Genomic DNA, 18,999 nt, shown 5'->3' with positions numbered 1-18,999 from the left:
ATAATCTATAAATAAATATTTATAAACATTCATTAAACTAATAATCTGATAAAAATGATTTAACAAAACCGTTGTTTATATTTATTTGGTTTTTTCCACATCAAGATTTAACACTTTCCCCACCAGATATTTAATTCATCTGACATCATACTGAAAATTTCAAAGAAATCATTAAAAATGTACTATTATCTTGTAAAATTAATTGTCAACTTTAATGAAGAAACATTTTGAATGAACTAAAGAAGATATTTATTACATGATTTTTTTATTACGCTGAAAAAATAGGATGCTTAAAAATATTAGGAGGGGAACCTCAGTGTCAAGGATACAGGACACCAGTTGAAACATGTCAAAAACAATGAAAAAAGTGAAAAATTATAAACTTAGTCTTCCAAATAGGTACTTTATTTGATTTAGTTAGTAAAAATACCATTCGGATATTTTATCCAAAGGTTTTGGGCTCAAATCACGGTTAGGCTTGCATTTTTCAGTAGAAAACCGAGTATAAACCTGTAGTTAATCAAATCAACAAATTAAACAATTTTATAATGAATTGACTTTGTTAGTATACAAAGTATTTTTACAACAATGTACGTACATACGTACTTTTATCATGTTATCAGGCAATGTGACAGTGAAAAACTGATATTCTTCAAGAATTATTGAGTATATGGGAAGAGAAGAATTTAAAAAGTAAAACTGGTACATCATTTTCGGAGATAATTTAGAATTTTTTATTCATAATTCGCTCTGATGCAAGATGTTTGTCTGGCTGAAGTGAAACCACTCGGCTGGGGTCTTGCTTGGGGGCCTTCAGATCTCAATAATGAGTGAATTATTATAAAAATGAGTTGTTAAGAAATAAAAAAGTTTGCCAAATGTTTTGCCTAAGTAAGAGTAATATGTACACCTGATGCATCTGGTTTTTCATACAATACATCTTAATATTATTTACTGTTTGTGTTGAGAGAAATAACTACTTGAACTTGAATTATTAGTAATGTTTAACAATAAAGTAGAATTAATTAAACAATGTATTGTTTTAAAAAAAACAAATTGATTTTTATTTTTTTTATTAATTCTAACATTTGATAATTAACATAAACTAACTCGAAAACTTAGCCTTTTTGTCAAGATTGAATAAAAGTAAGCATATTTTAAATTAAGCCTCTTAAATGAAACCCACCGGGTTGGTCTAGTGGTGAGCGCGTCTTCCCAAATCAGCTGATTTGGAAGACGAGAGTTCCAGCGTTCAAGTCCTAGTAAAGCCAATTATTTTTACACGGATTTGAATACTGGATCGTGGATACCTGTGTTCTTTGCTGGTTGGGTTTCAATTACCCACACATCTCAGGAATGGTCGAACTGAGAATGTACAAGACTACACTTCATTTACACTCATACATATCATCCTCATTCATCCTCTGAAGAATTATCTAAACGGTAGTTACCGGAGGCTAAACAAGAAAGAAAGAAAGAAGAAGAAAGCCTCTTAAATGAACTTGCTGACTTAAGCTGACATTTCCTTCTGTTACTATTCTTATATTGAGGAATCAATTAATTCAATAATTAAATCTAGATAATTATTTCTTGATTCTATTCATCATATTTTAGGCGATTACCAAGAACACGTGCTGTTCATTTTACTTTTGATTGTATCTAATCATAGATGATTTATTCAGAAAACTAAAACTGGTTTCCAGTGATTTTCTGATAATTTGGCAACATTTACTTAAGCAGTATCAACAGCACACATTTACAATAACAAAATAACCTTTACATTTTTCAAAAATGTATTTACAAAAACAAAGTTTACACTATCAACACCTGATGGCACTTCTAAATGGCATTTTCTTCCCTATGAACAATTTTACCCATGCCAGGTTTTCTGTTAATTTCATTGAATATGTACTATGTATCAGAGGTACAATGACCCACCAACTTACAAAAATGAAAGACTTATATATGTCTGTAATGAGTATACATAATTATTAAATCACAAGAATAACAATATATTTAGTCAGTGTACCACTTCCTAAATGCAAATATCAAAAAACTGTTCACTCGCCTCCAAAACTAACATTTATAACTCCATGATCATAGTACGCCTAAAACATCTCAGATAGTAATATTCCAAAAAGTAAAATGGTAAGATGAGAGGATAAAATACAATATGCAGGTAGATTTTCATAGATAAATTGAACAATATTTTACACAGTTTCTTCGGTAAGTAAATACAAAAAATCTATTATCGAGCGCCTAACAGCCACAACAGTTGCTTGCAAGTACTAGGGATAATTATCTGACATCAATGATTTTTATAATGTGTACCTTCTCATGAAAGTAGCACTTTCTCTTCAAAGTCACATGGTCACCTCCATTTAAGAAAAAATATCTCTGGAAAACATAGTAAACCTTTCAACCCGATAGTTCTCAAATATCTCACCAAGTAGTAAAGTGAAAACTGGAAGGATGTAAAGCAAAATAAAATGTCAAAGGTCAAACTGTGTTCAATGAACCCTTTCTAGTACATCACCAGCACTAAGAATACCAGCTTTAGTTCAGTTTTAATGGCTGATAATCATAGTAGTCGTAAAAAATACATCTATCAGGTCTGTAAAAATCATTCAAAATAACTGATATCATAATAACAGCAGAAGACAATCATAATATTAAAGATTTTTTTTAACATAAGTACTATTCAGAATAAAGATTACCACAAAAAAAATTATTTGAGTTTAAAAATTAAGAAATTCTTGATTTTTACTAATGAAAAAACAATAATCAGATGTAATATTTCAACTCATTGACAACGAAATTAATAATGATCAACATAAGAATGAAAATGATCTTGACATTCAATTGACTTGTGTATTAGAGTAATAAAAAAATACTTGATAAATATAATTTAAAATAAAAAAAACAGACAGTTAAATACAGTTCATATAAATTCCGCAACAAAATAAAATTCATATCAATAAAAATTAAATACTCTAAAATCTATATACAATACTTTTGGAAAGATAACAGGTGCTCCATCTGCTTCCTGTGGATTTTAACTACAGTTAATAAATGTTTTTTCTTTTTTTTAACAACACTATTGAAAAAAATACAATAATTCAACAGACTGTAAACTAAAAATATAGACATATAAACCACGACATCAACAAAAAGTACTCTTATCAGTTAATTAATATAATTTACAAAATTACATAAAAGGATGCAACAAAGTTATCCATAAGTTAATAACCTCTGGATATTCAAAATTGATTAAACATTAATCATTTATTACTGTTATATTTAAACAATTATCCGCAAGTGATTAAATATTACATAAACTTCAGATATAATTACATTAAAAAAAAGATTACACGTTTAATTTAGTATTACCATTTATAAGTTTCTATATTATAATATACACTATCATATAACATATTATATAACACTATCATATATTATTATATAACGCTATCATATCACACCATACCATTCGTACTAATAAAAAATAATAACTATTGCGTAACACTATAACAAAGATTTTATACTACCTAAGTTGTTTGATTATTCATAAAAGCAGTATTATACTTTTACAGTATTTCATTTATTAACATCAATATATTATCCATGTTTATCAGATCTTGTTTAATAAAATTTTTAATAAAAATTAAGCTGTAATAAATGAATCAATCAAAACATTAATGAATTAAAATATTACTGTTTATTAAAACAGAACAATTTACACAAAATTCAGGAGATTTCAGTGTAAAGACTGTCTAAAATGAAAATTTCATCATCACTCAGCATATCTACTTTTACACCTTCTTTAATTGATAGGTCATGGATGCAATTACTTAATATTTTACATTTACAGCAGTTATTGTGTTAAGCATGTTTAAGCCTCTTAAATAGTCAAATAACTGTGAAATCAGGGGTGCAATTGATGTAATATGTATGACAGGAATATGTATGTAGTGTAGCAAAATCCACAATTAAGTGCGAGAGCAATACAATGAAAATGTGATGACAGCATGACAGAGATGGATCTAGATGTTTAATGAAGGACAAGAGAATGAATATTACAAAGCTAAGTGGACAACCATCCTTGGTGATTAATAAATTAGGTAGGTCAATGAAAATGTATGTATAAACAAACAATTATTTAAAAAATTCTGCAGTTTACTTTTTCTTCAAATTTCAAAATTTGTAATGGGCAAAATTATCATTGTAACTTGTATTATTGACAAATGTGAACATATTGTAGTGCCTACAGGATACTCGTAGGAAGTACAAATTTCTTATAAATTTGATATTCCTGACCGAATATGGAAAGTGAGACAACAGTCTCACTTTCCATAGTGGAGTACATCACCTCACTAACAAAAAGAAAAACATTCAAGCAATGATCTGAACAAGAAAGTTCATGATTATATTATGAGATTGATATGGTATTCTTTTGACGATATTCAAGCCCTAAAACTCAACAAACACAAGATTGTAAAAGACAGAAGATTTGTCGAGAATGTCACAGACCAACTTCTGACATGTTTTTCTCTTTGAAAATGGTTGGGTTTTATCATGATGGCTGGATATCATTCTCTTCATGTAGCTTAACTTTGTTCTCAGTATTTTCCATCTCTACCTTCTCCATAAGAAGTTCTATGTTTTGATAACTATAACGAACAGCAAAACTAAATTACAAAATAACTACTCAAGATGTGAATGACAGATTTATTAACAATAGTGGAACTACGCTGAAAATTGTTTGAAGTTTGTAAATTTTAATAAAATTAAATCTTTTTTTTAAATACTACAATGGAAGTTACCCTTGTACCAGGCACTTATTAGGTAACAAAAAAGTTACCTAATATTGGAAAGATTTATTTACAAATTACAATAACGGTACATTTATTATATACTAAGATAATAATTAACACTAAAATACATAACAAAGCATTAACTGCTACAGTATATTTCTTTTAATGCAAATTAAATGATGACACCTACAGATTGTATATAATTTTCAGTATTTTCAATGAAACATAACATGCTTAGCGAATTCTATTATTCAAAATACACTTACAAACACGTAAACAGAAATACAAATGTACAGATAAATACACATATACAAACAAAAACACATATGAACAAATAGAAATGCAACACAAGTCATTCCATAGGCATGTACTTCAAGTAAATAAGACTACAACATCAAGAGATATAACTTATCTGCATTATATAAGAAGTTATAGTCATATCATACCATACAATTAACACTATTCATGAAACAATACAAAAAACAAACATTAAATATTACTGAAAGCAGTTGGAAGTACAGAAAAATTTGTTTTTTTCAATTTACAACTTTTTATAATTGAGCATTATTGTACATTAAAACAAATTGTACAGTAAGTCAAATTTGATTATAGAAATACTTGATCTATTTGGTAAGTGCTTCAGCCATTAATAAATACAGTAACTTTGAGCAATTTCTAAATAAATAATAAAATTTCACAACTAGCATGTAAACAGTGTTGCCATCCCACAAATTTCAAGTAAGGAAGCTGCTTCGCCTACTACTGATTTACAATATTACCCAAGAACAACAAAGAAATCAATATGTTGCAACAATCAATAAAAACAGAATATATACTACATAAAAGCAAGCAATAAAATTCCTGTTATTACAATTAACTAATGTTAATAATACATACTACTAAAATAATAAATAGAATATCTATTTAAAAACAAAAAAATAGTGACATATTAACTCACTTGCCTGAAGGATTCAAATGAAGATTAAACATCTGGCACTGAAAATAATGGGATTAAACACAACAAAAATTTTTTCAATGGTTTGATTTATTTTTTCTTTCTTTAAAAATTCAATCTAAAGTGGTTCCTTTTTTTTACAATCTGTTTTTCTGAGCGCTTCTAAACTTAAATATAAGGAATTTGTTGGCGATTTATTTTAAACATACCTGCTGTACATTCTGCAAACTGGCTGCAGATATTTTGTTCTGCCACTTCCCATCCTTATGCATATTACAAACAAGATCTTAAAAAGTATCACACAAGGTTAAAAAATTATCCGCCTCAAAGTATTTAGATTCAAGTTGAAAAACTAAGTGCGAGAGGCAATATACTTGAGTTTATGAGTGATTTTTTGTAGTGTTAGTAAATGGGCCTGTTGCTGCAGTTTGTTTGCTTTTGTAACATCAACTCATCAAATTTTTACTTTGTGTACAACTCTGATTCTTAAACCTTTTGCCCACCGCCCACATTGAGAACCAAAAATTTTCAAGCGCCCCCAACATTTTTAAACTTACAATCTGTTAAAAATAATAATTGCAATTGCTGTTTTTAAAAGATGCTCTTAAAAACAGCAATTGCAATTATTTTTTTTTTTAAACGTGGCATATCCTATTTCTGAGTTGAAAGTTACATTTTAAATGAGAGCAATAATTAAAATGCATATTTAGTCATATTTGGAAGTATTTTTATTAAAATTGCTTTCAAAAAAATTAAAATTGTACCTATATAGTTATATAATAACAATAGTGATAGCAATATAACAATACAATATAATTAAAACAAAGTTTTCAATTAAAAAATTCACTTACATTAATGTGAAGGATGAATCCGATGTGCTTTAACGAGTTTGTTAATATCAGACTCAAATTTGAAAAAAAACAACCATAAGTCACCACGTTTGGTAACATGCAGCTGATTTTTCTTTTTGTTAGCATTGTTACAACAGCACTAAATCCACGTTCAGACAAATACGAAGATGGTAATGCTATCAAAAATCATTGAACAACCGATCATAATTCAGGATTGACTTTTGCAGCCAACATTCTTGGTGGCCATTCTTGAATTTTATTTTTATTTCTTCGTTTGTTGTCAGTTCTATAAGTTGTTCTTCTAACTGGGATGATCCTGCGTGTTGACATTTGAAAAAGATCCGACATCCAGTCTGGTATGTCCATATTTAAAACGTCACGGAATCATTCTTTGAAATCACTGTGGAGGTTCTCAAAGTGTTGGCAGTAAACAAGCAAGTCGTTGCTGTTGAAGGATAATGGTCCATATTTATTTGTATCAACACGGTGCTTAGATCGGGAGAGATATGCAGCATTAAAGACAAAAGTGGCCTTTTCTCTTAATTTGATGATTTTTGAGATCTGAAGTATACTGTCAAAAAGTATTCAAACTTTAATCTTTTTTTTTTATTCGTCTCTCTAAGCCTTCTGATTGCAAAGTTAAAGTACTTTGAATACAATAATTTTTTATCATAAAATATAGGAGACCCTTTAATTTTTTATACTAGTGTAGTAGGTATTTAATTTTAGTTTGAAATATCAGGAAAATATAATTTTTGCCTTTTTTTTTAATCAGCCATCACCTTCCTAGACTGCCGATACACCCCCAATTTTCTGTGGCGATTCACCGCCCCCCTTGAAGGCCTCCAGTGCCCACAAGGGAGCATTATCGCCCACTTTGAGAATGAATGGTGTACAATAATGGAATGCATCTGAACAATACTGCTGCATAAAGTTTTTGAAATGTTTAGCAATAAATATATTAAAAAATTACATAACCAGTTTAAAATGGCTGAACTTCAATTAGCAGTGACTAGTGTGTATGGTCTATTAGTAAGTGCTGGTGTGTTTTAACCAATCAATGATCCAAAATCCACATAATTAACAAAGTTTGCAGTTTAATCAAGGAAAACCACTGAATTGTTAACAAACAGTATTATTATGAGTTTTTCTTAATTTTTGTGATTCAAAATAGACATGGGATAAGTGGAAAATGGCAGCTGCATTGAAAATGGCCCCATACCCACCTCTTCAGTCTAATGCAGGATTTTTTTATCTGAGCATGGAAATCTTTAAAGTTTGCCAGCTTCCTCACTTCCGGTAATATTTATTTGTCCTTCAAGGTGAAAGTGATACAGAACTGAGGATGTATAGAACATGAGAGCACAGCTAATAATCATATCAAAAAACAACTTTTGGAAATATTTTGAGGAGTACAACTGCTGGGTTAAATGTATGAAATCACAAAGAGCTTACACTGAAGATCAATATTGGAAGCCAACAACAGGTAAGTTTATTTTCCCCTGGTCTACAGTCAGATACGTTTTCAAGATCTCATGAACCATTTTACATGAAGAATTGCATATTCCCATTACAGAGCTGGGACCAAAGGTGAGTATCACTAAAATTTCAATACAGAAATTTTCTAATATTTATTTATACCAGCATCTTATTTAAAGTATTTATTTATTTCTAATATCTAATATTTATACTAATTAATGATTGTGTACGTATTAATGGTGATAACATAAGACAATATTATTGATGAAGCAAAACATAATTTCAGGACTTAACATAATACATTAAACTTGATCCATAAATCTCTCAACAAATAAAATCTACGCTTGAGCTGTCTGCATATATCAGTACTTAGTAATAAGTGATGAGAAACATTGCAATCAAATTCTTTATTTAAATATGTAGATAAGCTAGTGATAAAAGATTAAGTGATAAGAGATAATTATGGATCTAGAAATTGTTAATACATGTAATATGTATAGCGCTAATGTTAGTTCAACACCCATATTTGTAATTCTAACTCACCATGATCACAGCAGAAAGATTGAAATTTTGTTGTTTGACCATCAACAGTTGAATTCTTTGAATTTTGACCACCACATTTTTTACAAAAAGGATCTCTCCATTCTACAAAATACAACTATCTAAACTAAAACAATACTAAACAAGAATCTACTACTAGCTACAACTAAACCAACAATTAATAATGCATTATAAACAATTATAGCAATATTATAATTCATAAAGCATTCTTAATAAAAAAAAAAAGGCTATTTTAAACTACAGTAGAATATAAATAATTTATACCACTAAAAAATCTGTACAACAGCTCAGCCTATGTACTGTGTAGTACCTTTTTGTCAAAATAAAAGCTTTTTTGACAAAAAAAAACCACACTTTTGTGGTTTTTATTAAAACGAGTAAGATTTTTATTAAATACAAGAAAAAATTGTGGTCTTCTGCAATAGTAGCAAATTATTTAATTGAATCTAAAGGTTTTACTGTAAAAATTTGTAAATTTATAAAGATGGGATGACTAATCTTTCAATTTTTGGTTTGAAAAAATTAGGTAAATGTAAAACAATGGTTAAAAATATCATGAAAATAACAGGATTCCAATTTCAATATAAGGATATTTATCCTTTTAAAATTATACAAATAAAAAAGAGATTTTGTTGTATAAAAAATACTTCAAAATCATCTATTACTTCTAACAATTTTTCAAAAGTAAAAAAAAAAAAAAAAAAAAAAAAAATAGTTTTTCAGTAGCCTACTATACAGAATACTACTCTTTTTTAAAGATTATTTTATCTTATTATCAGATGACACTTAAGTCGAAAGTTTTTTTCCATGAAACAATAAAAATAAGTAATCAATTGCTTTATCACAATTAGTTTCTATTATAATAAAAATAATAATTTAGTTAAAAGTAAAGAAATGAGTTTCAATTAGTATAAATTACCAATGTTCTATGATATAATTAGTATATATTATTTTCCACTAGTGAAGGTTAAATTCATTAAAAAATTATCGCAAAACCATTTTGGATATTTCTGATTCATTTAACCCCACTTATTTAATAATAATAATAATTACAATGAATTCCAGCAATTAAATAATTTTTAACTAAATATTAGAAAACAGAAAGAAAAACAAAATAAAAATGTTGCAAGGTTGCAGTTTCTTTTTATTAATTTTCTTAGAACAGTATTTAGCTTTATTAACTTCTGTCAGCATATACTGAGCTCTTAAGGAAAAGCAGTGGCTTTCTTACAACCTCATAATTAACACGACTTTAATTTGTACAAAAGAAAAACTTGACCCAATTACAGTACTACATAATATTAATAGGAAAAAATTCTATTATTTGTAAACCAGTGCATATCATAAAGATACTAATATTTAAACTCGAATTTATTACTTCAATCAAATAATTAAAGATCAGCTTGACTTATTTAAAAAATATACAGTTATGTATACAATCAGAACAAGAATTCATAATTATTTAAATAAAACAATGATTAATTTATCTAAATATGATTTTTACTCATGACAAATCTTCTACATACTTTCTTTTTTTAAATCTTAAATAAATAATAAATTTAAATGTCTCAGTAAATAACCAGGAACTGTTTAAATTGTATTAAAGAAAAAGCTTACTCAATATAATAAAAAAGAATATTCCATTTTGTTAATAATTAGTGAAAATTATATGTATTGCCAGAATCCAAGCTCTGTGTGGTTATGATAGATGAGGTGAGCAGTGTACCCGCACAACTGATATGATTCCATGCTACAAAAATGAGTCAATTTGAAATTAAAAGCATGCGCAATACATTTCAATCGGTTAATTTGGTTAGTAGCAGTTATTGCTATAAAGATAGCACTAGTGAAATACAACTAATACACAAACATACTCAGCACATTAATGTAATGATTCAGCAATCCTTCAGACTTCTCAGAGCTTGGAATCGACCGATAAATGATGATTCATGCAATATTATATGTACAAAAACCCTCATTTTTCATTATATTTGTAACATTCAACATTCAGTTTTTATTAAAGGAATTCTTACATTCATGTTAAAGCAACATTTAAAACTATATTAATTGGTATGAATTGGCTGTAAGGGATGTAACCGCTTAACATTTAAATTTAAGTCTTGGGTTACTGCAGTAGGTTTCCCTTACAATTTAGTACCACACATAATAGTAATGCAATTCAAAAAGGCCCTATCCATACAGTCCAACTTAACTATAATAGAGTGTCATTGTAGGCAAAAGCACCATATATATCTAATAAGTAAAAGTCAAAATGGATAAAGTGCAACCACAAGAACAAACAAGTATGTGCTTTGATCTAAATCGTTTATGCTGACTAATTAGGTTGCATAAACATACAGACGTGGAAATTTAATCAATAGCTGTAATCCTCTGAATTTATATAGATCAAAACACAGAATTATTTCATTTTTCCAGGCTTTATCCACAAACTAGAATCTATTCTACACTTATTGTATGGATAATACATCAAAGAAAAGTTGGGGAATATAGATGAGATTTTTTTATAATAAAATACGTCTTTATCAAGTATGTCTGAGAACATAGAAACTTTAAAAACACTATTAAGTATTATGCATAAGAAACAAAAATGATTTGTTCAATAAAATGAATAAACAATATTTCTGAAAAATAACAATCACCATAATGTAAAATGAGGACTTTTTAAAAATTAGAATACAATACAGACACCATTAACTGTAATTACAAATTTTGGTCAGTTTTCTTGGAGATTTCAATGGATTAAAAAATATTTTTGAAACTAATTGTCACTATCATTATTACAAATTAAAAGTTTTGATTGTTAATATAGAATAATGTAAAATGATTTATATTACGTGATTTACTTCCATAAAAAATTATGTTTTTTTAAAATCAATTTCAATTCAAAAAATAAATTATAATCACCTTGACTAATTCCAAGTATTACAATAAAAATAACATATAATACAAAACTAATTTTTTCTAAGCTAATACAAAGACTGATAAAGGCAAATTACAGAATAAGGGTGTAATAATTTTTTTACCACTAAATTCTAATACACAGACAATTCTTTGTTATTGTTAGTATAAATATGTTATTCATATTTATTAAAGCACTTTAATTATACTGGTACTATAACAGGTGGTTAAGACAATTTGCCAACAGTATGACAATGTTAAATTTACACTATACAAACTTATATACTTTTATTTTTCAGCACATAAAGTCATATATTTGAATATACGTTACAGTTTCAATATGTTACCTTTCAAAGCTTAAAACCTACGATTGGATTAATGAAACTGTAAAATTATTACACTAATATTGTATAAAATACATGTACACTCAAGAAAGTATAATAAGCTTTACTGTGATAAAATGATTACAAATCTTTTCTCAGGACAGATGACAGCACCAGTAATCAAATTCAACAATTCCGTATCAAAAACTCCAACTGAATGAACAAATTTTGAATTCTGCATGCTTTTTTAAAGAATAAATTTTTTAAGCATTACATCATAGTAAAGCTATATTTTCATAAGTACAGACATTTTCATTTACATTATATTTTTGTAATAATTTTCAAGTTATATTTATTATTTAAATATGTTAAACCAACGCACAGCCTGCAACAAGGAACATGAACCATACTTTATGCGGGCAGTGGAAGTGCTCTGTAAGCAATAATTGTAGATTACAGTAAGCAAAATTACTTGCCTGCTGCGATATAATTTCCAAATAGTGAATTTCAACATGAAACTATACGATTCTATATTTGAATTGTACGTAAAATTATTTGACAGTATCATTTTACGTGCAACCAAGTTTCGATTATATGCAAGGGGGAAATGTGAACTAGTAGATTTCCAAACCACAAGTTGGCACAACAGTCATATGGTTACAAACACAGATGAGTTGCAAGTATCTTATTACAGCTGTTCATTTATTGTATATTAAGCACTGTTATTTTCTTTTATTAATAAACTAAACAAATTTTTATCATTATTATTAGTGTTCAGTACAGATATTAATTTTACACTGTTTATTTACAGGATCTTCAATTTCATTAAATTCAGTCCACAGCTTCTTTTATTATTTTATCATGGATCTTACTGTCTTTTTTAGTATTTATCTTGTAATGGTTAAGTCTGTAAACTAGGACAAATCCATAAATATGAGACAGTAGTACATTCATAGCGAGATACAAATATTTATTAGCAATGTTATTAAATACTTAAATGAAGAGAAAAAACAGAGTAGATTTTTCACATATTTCAATCACACACTTAATTCACATTTTCCCCACATGTGCAGTTAATTTGGTTGAGCTGGAGATCGGTGCTGATCACAGTCCTGTGTCACTCAAGTCCAGTGCGATATTAATGTGATGAAATTAAGAAATAGGAATGACAACCCAAAATATCCATACGTATATTTAATTATAGCAAATTTTGTATTCAAATGTTTTCTCTTAAAGAAAATTTTACACATTTTAAACAATCATTATGGCACACAAATACTTACACATGCGACACAAACACAAACAGCACAATGAATGCAAAGATAAAACCAGTTAATAAGATATTACCCTAGATAAAAGTACATGTAAAAATACAAATATAATAAATAAACATCAGATAAGATAAAACTGACTTTTAAGATTAATATTGTAAATATAAACAATAATTAACTTTTACATTTGCAGATGTAACATCTGAATAACAAGAGCATCCAAACTACAATGATAGTATAACATACAGATTAGTAAATGTGTATTACTAATATGTCTAATAACAAACAAATAAATGGTAACATTACACAAACAAAATAAACATCATACAGTTGATTATAATGGCCCATTTAATACAAAAGATCTTCAAAAATAAAATTTAACAGAGAGTATGATTAAAAGTAAGTTAAAAAAAAATAAAAATACCCAATAAAAATAATTTATAAAAAGAAAAATATCACCTATGAAGAAGAAATACCAACAAATTCTAACTATACGAGTCACTTTTTCTTTCCTTTTTTTACTAAAATGGAAAGAAAAAAGTAATAAACATATTTTCTCTTTACAAGTTAAATCTACAGCTCAGTTATTACACACTGTTCATATATTTTATATTAGTATCTTTCTTTAAGTTTTTGCGCTTAGTTTTTTTATTATTAAGCAATTAAATTTCATGAATTAATCTTCATGATAATGAAGATTAGTTAAGAACACTTTCAAAACTATTTCTCTCTCTTCTTTCTCTCAACATATTTGCTGCATCCTAAATTTTTAACTAATTATCAGTTTAACGTATTTTAGTATAAATTTGACTATTCTTACAATCTACATTTATTCATAATTTCCTCTACACACATATTTCGTTCCTGTAAATATAGACAAACATTAATTTGGTAAATAATTTTAGTTTCAATCAATTTGAATTTGTCCTGAATATATCGATCTGTCTGTTATATCTGCACACATGATAAGACTTATTTTACAGAAACTTGCAAAACGAACTTATATTAACCACACATAGAGCAGTTTGCATAACTGATATCTTATCTACCTACTTGAAACATTTACAATTTTACATTTAAGAGGAGAGGCTAGGCTGCTTCTCCTTAATGAAAATTAGATCTTTGGCATTTGGTGGCCAAATAATTAAAAAAATATATAAAAATTAAACCTGCTTCTTTTTTGGTGAAATAAGCTTAAGTTTCATACATCATTTTAGCGTAAAATTTCAATGGAAGAGAATGCAAGTTGAAAGAACTTTATTTGTAATACCCCTTTTTTAATTCTGAAGAATGGTGTTAACAAACATAATTTTTGCAAAAAACTATGTTTTAGTTTATTTACTATCAAAGGATGCATTTTATCACAAAAATTTCAAGCAATGAAAATAAAAAAAATTAAATTTCAAACAACTATCACAAACTGTTATTAAAATTTTAAACAGAGATTTTCCTTTCACTATCTTACAAGAATAATTAACAATTTACTAGTCAGGGGTGTATTTTAGTCAAAGATTTTGGAGAGACAAGAACTACCCCAAATAGTTTTAAACAATTTTTATATAACTTTTCTTAATTTTAACTTAAGGTTCTCTTTGAATGAATGATGGCTAACTGATGCCTGAGAAACAGCAAATAATTCGGCTGGATTATCTAGACAAAATCCAATTCTCATACGACTCTGTAAATATAGGGAAGAGAAGGGAAAAGAAGAAATAAAATTCCTTATTAGGATCTTAAATAATGGTATTTTCAAAATAAAAAATTTTACAACTGTTTTTTTATTATAAATAGTTCAGATTTTTTTTTTAAATTGCAGTTTTTAACATATATGACATTTAAATCCCAAAACAAAAAAAAAGTTCAATTGAATCTGTTCAAGCTAGCAAAAGGATTATAAAAGAATAGTATAAAGTACAATACGTATTAAAAACATGTAAACTTGACCAGAACACTACTGGCAGAGATATTATGAACAGCAGGAGCACCAGAATGAAACTCAACAAGAGTTAAGGATACAACAAGAAGCAACAGATACTATAAGCTAAAAGAAGACAAATATACGAGTAGATATAAATGCAAATTAAAAAAGAAAAAGAAATTCAAATACTGAAATAGTTATAAGCAAATGCGGCTAACTAAGTAGTGTAATACAACGTAACATATAACAGCCAAACTGGCAAAATGCCATTAAAACTTAACTGACCATTAGAAATATTGTGACAGCCAACATTTGAACAACTGGGCTGATGACCCCCCCACAACCTTTTTACTCCATCTCATTCTGTTTACTATTATAGTCGCCCAATGTAATTTGATGATGCCAAAGTAACATGCAAGTAATTATACGACATTCATGTTCAAATATATAAATAAATAAGCTATACAAGTTACCCAAATATGTAATTTTTTTAAACTCTTGCTGGAAGATTGTAAAATATTCAACAAAACCACAACTTTTTTTCAAATAACTGGAGACAATAAAAATGTCAGTAGTTAGTAATAATATGAAAAAGCATTCGAGCGAATACTGTGGAACAAAACCTGAACCGAACGAAAACCTGTTTTAAGTAAAGGAATCTATATAGACCGAGACATAAAGATAAAATTAAAGCAAACATAGCAACTAGAATCCGGTCAAACATTATAGTGTCAAATAATTTCATTCTGGTGTTCCATTTATTTACTGAACTCTATAATATACAATTTTATATAAGCACAATTACTACATAATAAAAATAATAAATGAATAAACAATATAATTTACTGAGTATAATATATACACTCAAAATTACAGTGTATAATAAGCAAAAGAAATTAGATCCTTAGAAATACAATAGGCCTGTATTTAGAGAGTGATTATTCAAATTACGATTATTATTATTATAATTATAAATTTTTTTAAAATGTTTTTGATTAGTTTTTGAAAATTATTTTAATTTTAGATAAATCTTTTAGTAACACAAAGACTAATATATATCACAGAATCAAAATCTGTAAAATGAAAATATTTCTTTAGTCTTACTATAAAATTTTCTTACAGATGAGGTCTGTTCAGAAAATAACTGAACTTTATTAATCTTTATCATTCATTTTACAGATTATTGGTCCTTGCTCCCTCCAAAGTACTTCTCTCCCCTATTCATTCATACACTTTTCCCAGCGGTGTTTTGACTTCACGAAGCAGTCCTAGATAGCTTCATCTGAAATGGCCTAAGAGGTCTGTAATGTATTTTCTTTAATGTCATCAATAGTCTCAAAACAGCGTCCTTTCATCACTAATTTTAATTTTGAATATAAGAAAAAATCGCAAGAATCCAGGTCTGGTGAATAGGGAAGCTGAGGAAGAGCAGTCATCTGATTTTTGGCACAAAACTCACAAATTAACAAAGCTGAGTGTGCGGGCGCATTGTCGTAATGAGGAAACCACTGGCTGTCTCGCTGCAGTTCTGGTCTCTTTCAGCAGATTTTTTTCATGTAACCGTTGAAAATGCCTTGATAGTACGCAGGATCATCGTTTCATCTCAAGGCAAGAATTCAAATTGCATAATTTCATTAAAACCGAAAAAAACAGAGAGCATCACTTTGACATCGTTTCGAACCTGACATGCTTTCTTGGGGCGTGAAGATCCTTTGTGCTGATTGAACTTTTGTGTCGATGTCTTAGCCGTAAACTCGGCTTTCGTCTCCTGTTATGATCCTTGGCGAGAATGTTTCATCGTCATCGGCTTGTTCAAGAAGTTGCTGACAAATGTCCACTCGTTGTTCTTTCTGCTGTTCGGTCATCAAACGAGGAAAAAATTGCTGCAATTCGATGCGTGTTCAATTTTTTTCAGTCAGAATGTCACGGCATGATGCGATCGAGATGCTAACCTCTTCTGTAAGTTATCTGATAATCGATCGTCGATTTTCTGAACGCGGGTGTCATAAATTGAAGTCGAAGGCCTTCCTGCTCTAGGGCCATCTTCAATCGACTGACGACCACTTTTAAATCGTGAAAACCATTTGTAACATTGAGTACGATCCAGAGCATCATCACCTTAAACTTGTTTCAAAATTTGACGTTTCTGTGAGTTTTCCCCAGTTTCACAAAATTATATACGTTGTATCGTTGCTCCCGAAAATCGCACATTACAAAAATAGCTAATAGCACTTAAACATGTTGCACTCAAATAACAATAACACGAAAACTAAACGACAAATCAGCAATTCAATACATGTAGTTACAGAGGAGGTCTCGAAATATCTGCGTTGGCGCGTGATTAAAAATGTTAATAAAATTTAACTCCAGTTATTTTACTATATCTATATTAATGCAAAATACCTACTCGATCAAAAGTTACTGAATCTGCTGATTTTTCCCTGTGAAACCAAATTCAATTTAGAAAAAATTTTTTCGTGATATATAAGAATGTCAAAATTACAACAAAATATTCAAAAGTAGAAGGTTAAAAATATATACAACTGATGACAGGTCAATAAACAATGAATCCATCACCAGACACAGACCGGTACTTTATTTAATATTAATAATTTAATTAACAATACGGATCTACTATCTACATAGAATTAGTTTAAATCGGCCTATAACGTAATTCTAGTTCGCTAACTTTACTTTTAAATAAATTAAAGTTACAGAAAACAGAACCATACATACACAGCAACAGAAATGAAAATTACAAGACAATGTATAATCGACGGATACTAGTACAGAATTGAAATAGTAAGCTTTTTAACTTAAAAATCAAATTTAAAAAAATATATCTAAAATAAAGTATATTTTTATAAAATAAATGAAACACACTTATCAGAAATTCCAATACTATCTTACTTTATAGTTCTTAAATGATAACAAATTGCTCCCATGAACTACACAATTAATTGAAGAAAAATCAGTTAAACCAAGAATAACGGATATTTTTATTTTCAGCAGCGGTCTTATCAGAATAGGACCTTCCATTTAGTTAAATTAAACATCCTCGTTTAACTATTTACTAAATGTAAAAAATCATACAATGAGATTAAAATAAATTATTTATAGTAGGCTCAACGTTATTTTTTTTAATTCACACTAAAATATACGTTTGTTATTGTGTGGCATTTTTTTGTCTTAATATTTCGTTTCATGAATTTCTTTAATTTTTCACATTCACCTATGATAACTATTATTAAAAACAAAATTACTACGGTTATAATTTTTACTTTTAGCGCGACATCTTTGCATAATGGGGAAAAAATTCTGGCCTATTTGTATTACTCTATGAAATCCCAAAATTTAATTGTTGCAAGAAATAAATTAAATAAAAGGCAATAGTTCCTAAAAAAACAAAAAAAACCACAAATATAGGTTCTACATCTAAGAGAAATAAAAAGAGTAAAACACAATCACGCAACATATGGAATTTCGGTCTTGTTAATTAAAAACCCTCTTCACCTGAACATTTCCATTCATTCAATACTGAAGGAAAGAAGAAAAAAGCAACTACGTGAACATAAAACAATTTTTAATACATAACCAAATACAGATAAATGTACATCTTTCACACTTACATAATGCAGTAAAATATTAATGAATGAAGCGTAGAAAAAGAAAACAACCTTAAAAGTAAGTAACAACCTTGAATTGCTTTTAAAACGTCTGAAACCATCATATATGAATACAATCTGTCGCAGAGCTACATAAATAAAAACGATCAATGGAGAAAATTTAATTTTTCTCTTGACAATTAGAAAGTGTTATTATTATAAGGGCCAATCCGTGAACATAATTATAAGATCATAAAACATTTTTAACGACTACATAATTTTAAGAAATGTCAATTCTAAAGA

The 18,999-nt window shown here is 28.1% G+C and overlaps 1 protein-coding gene across 3 annotated transcripts in view; it reads right to left on the bottom strand.

Annotated features, from left to right (window-relative positions):
* Nucleotides 1-18,999, bottom strand: part of Ttd14 (TRPL translocation defect 14) — a 129,359-nt gene that overhangs the window by 39,551 nt on the left and 70,809 nt on the right. For 2 of the 3 annotated variants that reach the window (XM_075363799.1, XM_075363800.1), the window contains one exon: nt 8,643-8,744. The exons of the other annotated variant lie outside the window; for it this stretch is intronic. In XM_075363799.1, coding sequence (XP_075219914.1) covers nt 8,643-8,744 — 102 coding nt within the window. The remainder of the gene's footprint in view (nt 1-8,642; nt 8,745-18,999) is intronic. 3 annotated transcript variants of the gene reach the window in all.

This window comes from Lycorma delicatula, chromosome 4 (assembly GCF_047948215.1).
Source record: "Lycorma delicatula isolate Av1 chromosome 4, ASM4794821v1, whole genome shotgun sequence".
NCBI classification, from domain to species: Eukaryota; Metazoa; Arthropoda; class Insecta; order Hemiptera; family Fulgoridae; genus Lycorma; species Lycorma delicatula.
The sequence above is the reverse complement of the archived record's forward strand: the minus strand, read 5'-3'. Positions and strand labels throughout refer to the sequence as shown.